The sequence below is a fragment of the Rosa chinensis genome, chromosome 1 (genome assembly GCF_002994745.2).
Source record: "Rosa chinensis cultivar Old Blush chromosome 1, RchiOBHm-V2, whole genome shotgun sequence".
Lineage (NCBI taxonomy): Eukaryota > Viridiplantae > Streptophyta > Magnoliopsida > Rosales > Rosaceae > Rosa > Rosa chinensis.
In genome coordinates this window covers 49965468-49970579 of record NC_037088.1, presented here as the reverse complement: position 1 = coordinate 49970579, position 5112 = coordinate 49965468, and the positions used below count along the sequence as shown (strand labels likewise).

Sequence of the window (5112 nt, the reverse complement as noted above, 5' to 3'; positions counted from 1 at the left end):
AGAATGAACTCAAAGAAATTGTCTCAAACTTCATCACAAAAATCCAATAACACTGTTGTCAAATCCAACTAGCATACGATGGACGGAGAGAGTGGGGAATGTCATCCTAGAACTTAAATAAAATTTCAGTTTATGTTACTAGTAGATATCGCATATCTTATGTTGCAACTTATACGTGATGTTAGGCTAACCCTTACCTATTCTGACTTGTGAGTAATGACTTTGCAACCGGCCACATAACCTCGATCAACACCATATAGGAGAATTTCAAAAAAGAAATACGAACAAGTACACTTCTATACGTGACTTGCTATGATCAAGCTCAACACGCAAGCCCTTAATTACGACTCGTTGACCAATAACCCAAGCACAATTTTGTTCTGTTTTTTCCATTCCTCGGTGGGGGCGGGTTTTTCCACATTTGAATCTTGCATTCTTGCAGAGTAGGATATGGACTTCTGACCCGAAAGAAAAAGAAAAATTTGAAATGGAATTTTTGCTAAATTTGTAGAGCCAGCTTTGCCAAACTGTCTTCCACTGCCTATAAATTCCCACACATACCTGACCCTTTCCCCCCACACTCAATTCATTCCTCCATTGACAACTCACTCTCTTCCAGCTCTCTCTCTCTGTTTCCCAGGCATTCCCTGTTAATTAAGAGCTTCTTTTCTTTTCTTTTTTGGTCGAAAGGTAGCATCAATTAACAGGGCTCAAAGCCAAACAACAGTACAAGCGACACAGCCCAATTTAGAGCTTGATTATACACTTACCACGACGTTTAGAGCAACAAAGAAAATGGCCTCGAACTCACTCTTGTCAAAGATTGCAACCAATGATGGACATGGCGAGAACTTGGCTTACTTCGATGGATGGAAGGCGTATGACGGAAACCCATTTCACGCGACTCAGAACCCCGATGGTGTCATTCAGATGGGTCTTGCAGAAAATCCGGTATAGTTTATGCATTGCAAAATTTCAAGAATCTATACGTATAGTTTTGTGGTTAACTTGGAGCTAGCTTATCAATGGAGCATATCTAAACATATTCTTCGTTAATTTTCAGCTTTCTTTGGACGTGATTGAAGAGTGGATTAAGAAAAATCCCAAGGCCTCCATTTGCACTCCTGAAGGAGTTGCGGAGTTCAAAAATGTGGCCAACTTTCAAGACTATCATGGCTTTCCACACTTCAGAAAGGTAATTAATTAATTTCAGAGTTAATTAATTAGGATATGCATGGCACCGGTGGCGGAGCCAGGAAGTTAGGCTTATTGGGGGACAAAAATATATATATATATATATAAATGAAAAAATATATAAAATCTTCAAATATAATTTCTATCTATTACAATGGTAATTGTTCTCGACGAGATTTCATATTTTGAAATCGTTGCATGATAGTCTCATCATCTATACTAGTAAAAATGTCTTTCTCAATATATGAAATAAGCAATCATTCATGAACTCATCGCCCATTCGACTGCGCAAACGAGTAACTAGGAAATAGAAATTTTCCTAGAAATCAATAACCGTAACAAAGTTTTATTATATATTGATGTCAAACAGATTTAAGAAAGAAAGCAGAGCATGATTCGGATAAATAATATAAAAATACATAATATAGACCTCATATTAATATAATATTATATTATATATATATATATATTAATTTTTTCTAAAAAGCTTAGTGGGGCATGGGACCTCCCCCGACCCTGCATGGCACTGAGCATAGGATAATAATGGAACAATGTGATCAAACTAATAAGCAATTAAATTTTCAGGCTATTGCTAACTTCATGTCAAAGGCGAGAGGAGGCAGGGTCAAATTTGATCCTGATCGCGTAGTCATGGCCGGCGGAGCCACTGGAGCTAACGAGACGGTCATGTTTTGCCTGGCTGACCCCGGAGATGCTTTCCTAGTTCCCTCTCCTTACTATCCAGCGTACGAATTAGTCCTATACTATATTGTCATTCAATTCATGTTTATCGTGTATTAGTTGGTAATTACTTATGTCAATGCTGGTTCATTTTGATCCACATGATTTTCAAAATTGAAATTCTTAGATAAGTATTGGCCTTTTCATATTAATTGATTAGGGGTCAGCCGGAAATATTTTCAACAATGTTTAGGTCGTAGCAAATTCTTCCATCTAGTATTTGGCTAGAATCAGTCTTAAGCTAAACAAGGATTATTTTCACCAAGTTAGGGTAGCACACGGTAATGATATAGACTATAATCATGAGATACCTAACAAGCTTACTATTATTACTTTGACTCCATAGTTGACAATTGACCATTCACGCATTCAATAGCTACCAAAAAAAAAAAAGCTGGATGTTCGGACAATTCCTGAAGTCTTTTTTCTTTCTCATTCTCTGTCCAAAGTCTTTAAGTTTTACCCAAAATGTAAAGTTTTCCACTCATCTTCAATTTCCATATATTCATAATATTCTCATTGTTCTCACCAAACCCATGGACCATAATAGACTGGAATGTACACCTGGCTAGATCAATTGATCACGCAAAGATTGAGTTCAATTAGACTTCCTACAATTTGCATAAATAATATGTCAAAATTAATGCTAATTGTGCTTCATTTGATTTTTCAATAGCACAATCATTCAAAGCATGGCACTTGGATAGCCGTCTGACAGATCTTGTTGAACTATCGCAGGTTCTACCGAGACTTGGGGTGGCGAACGGGAGTGAAAATTGTTCCAGTCGATTGTGATAGCTCAAACAATTTCCAAGTGACCAGAGCAGCACTTGAAGCAGCCTATGAAAAGGCCCGAAACAACAACATCAACATAAAGGGCTTGATCATAACAAACCCTTCAAACCCATTGGGGACAACCGTAGACAGAGACACACTCACTAGCTTGGTCAAATTCATCAATGACAAGAACATCCACTTGGTCTGCGACGAAATATACGCAGGCACAGTGTTCAGCTGCCCAAAATTCACTTGCGTTACAGAGGTCCTACAAGACGTGAAGAATTGCAACCGCGATTTGATTCACATTGTCTATAGCTTGTCCAAGGACATGGGTGTCCCCGGTTTAAGGATCGGGATCGTTTACTCCTACAACGACACCGTCGTGAACTGCGCTCGCAAGATGTCAAGTTTCGGCTTGGTCTCCTCCCAAACTCAACACATGCTCTCCGCCATGCTTCTGGACGATGAATTTGTCTCCAACTTCCTTGAGACCAGCTCTAAGAGGCTGGCGAGGAGGCACCGGTTTTTCACCACGGGGCTCGAGGAGGTAGGCATCAACTGCTTGAAAGGCAATGCCGGGCTCTTTTGCTGGATGGACTTGAGGAAGCTGCTCAAAGACCAAACTTTCGAGGCGGAAATGGTGCTGTGGCGTATGATTATCAACAAAGTGAAGCTCAACGTTTCGCCGGGGTCTTCCTTCCGTTGCGTGGAGCCCGGTTGGTTTAGGGTTTGCTTCGCGAACATGGATGAGCATACAGTTGAAGTTGCATTGAAGAGGATTAGAGCATTCGTGGGATTAGAAGGAGACAAGAAGAGTAATAATGCAGATCACCAGCTGTTTGTGAACAGTCCTAGGAAGAACCGTCGGCAAGAAGGACTGAGGCTTAGCTTTCCAGCAACAAGAAGATATGAAGAGGTCATGTCCCCTCGTATGATATCTCCTCATTCACCAATGCCTCGCTCGCCTCTGCTTCGAGCAAGTTAAAAAAGTATAACTCATCCACTCAACCTAGCTAGCTATCTATTCTAGTAAATAATTCGAGGTTGATTAGTAATGCTTGATTTAAACTTTATACGTACTCGGCCATGATAAATTTTTTTCCCGTTAATTACTTTGGGTACTGATGCTGCTTGCTCAAAGGTTTTTTCATCTGGGATATCAGATGTGTTTCATATATGTAGGTTGTCCATGTATAGATTGGGCAACTAACCCTAGCCAGAATGATATGAATATCGTTGATCAGTGCAATCTTGACTTGTGTAATTCATGCTATGCCATGATAATCGGTTTGTTGTATGTTCTTAATTTACTAGTTAATGACAAGTGTGGTTATTTAGTGATTTGAATATCTTTGCAGTTCTTCTTATTTGATCCAAAACACATTCTCCAGTTACATAGCACTCTTTTGCTCACACGATTAAAATTATAATACACATTTAAGATTATAAGTGGAGACGATTCTCTAATTTTCATGTTGCTTATGTATCTCAGAAAGACAATTATTTTCACTTACTGAAATTAATTCACCTTCAAAAGAAAGATGATAAGTAAATACGATATACTCACTCCCCTAGATTACTTGGCTGCCGTCGTCGGCTTTCGCACTACGTGCACATCGACCAACTACACTTATTAATTGAGTTTTTAAAATGTATTATCAAACGCATGCGCTAGTTATATACGTACACTCATACATACATTCATATTTTCTAATGAGTCTTCTTAGCTAATTAGAGTGAAGATTAGTTGATCGAATTAGTGATGGATGTAAAAGCCAAGGAATGTGACATCACAGCTAACCACATGTATGTTATATGTGCTGGCATGGTTTCAGACTTCCAGTTACTAACAGATAAGGCACATTAAGCATGACATTCTAACAACCCAAATCATGACACAAATTAAAGCTTTCCATATTCTTAATTCATACATCATATTATAATAAGATCGAGCAACCATTGCCTATCGTTTTTTTTAACATAAACATGATATGATTATTATTATTAGGCATGCGTATTGCCTCATGTTTAATTCGATCCTCACAATTGTGACTCATATTGAGAGGTTTCCGAGTCATCATCGGTAAGCCAAGTTTCCAAGTCACAATGACTCTCATAGCACAATGTTAAAACTCATGATATCACACAATACCATATTGGGAGAGAGGGCGAAGCTTATTAGGATTATTACATACAAACAAACAAAAAATTTAATCTTTAATTGGTATATATAGATCAATAATGGGGATGTGACTACTATAGCACTATTAATTTGTTTATCTTCTTTCAATTAAACTAATTTGCTATGGCTCTATGTGTACATGAATGATTGCGTAGGTATGTATCATTGCTATAATTAATTTAGGATTACCCATTTGTCATCAAACTTTGGTCGAA

At 38.2% G+C, this 5112-nt stretch overlaps 1 protein-coding gene across 1 annotated transcript; it reads left to right on the top strand.

Annotated features, from left to right (window-relative positions):
* The first annotated feature begins 570 nt into the window (after nt 1–570).
* LOC112182025 (1-aminocyclopropane-1-carboxylate synthase 1) lies at nt 571–4064 on the top strand. Its single transcript, XM_040513360.1, has 4 exons — nt 571–951; nt 1064–1195; nt 1780–1940; nt 2674–4064. Exons 1-4 carry the CDS (start codon nt 796–798, stop codon nt 3698–3700), a joined length of 1476 nt encoding a protein of 491 aa, XP_040369294.1. The 5' UTR covers nt 571–795; the 3' UTR covers nt 3701–4064.
* Nucleotides 4065–5112: the final 1048 nt, after the last annotated feature.

Excerpts from the sequence above, each read along its gene's own strand:
- LOC112182025 (XM_040513360.1), top strand. The coding sequence starts at position 796 with ATGGCCTCGAACTCACTCTTGTCAAAGATTGCAACCAATGATGGACAT. Across the intron at positions 952-1,063 it reads TGGGTCTTGCAGAAAATCCG|CTTTCTTTGGACGTGATTGA; the intron begins GTATAGTTTATG and ends GTTAATTTTCAG. Across the intron at positions 1,941-2,673 it reads CCCTCTCCTTACTATCCAGC|GTTCTACCGAGACTTGGGGT; the intron begins GTACGAATTAGT and ends GAACTATCGCAG.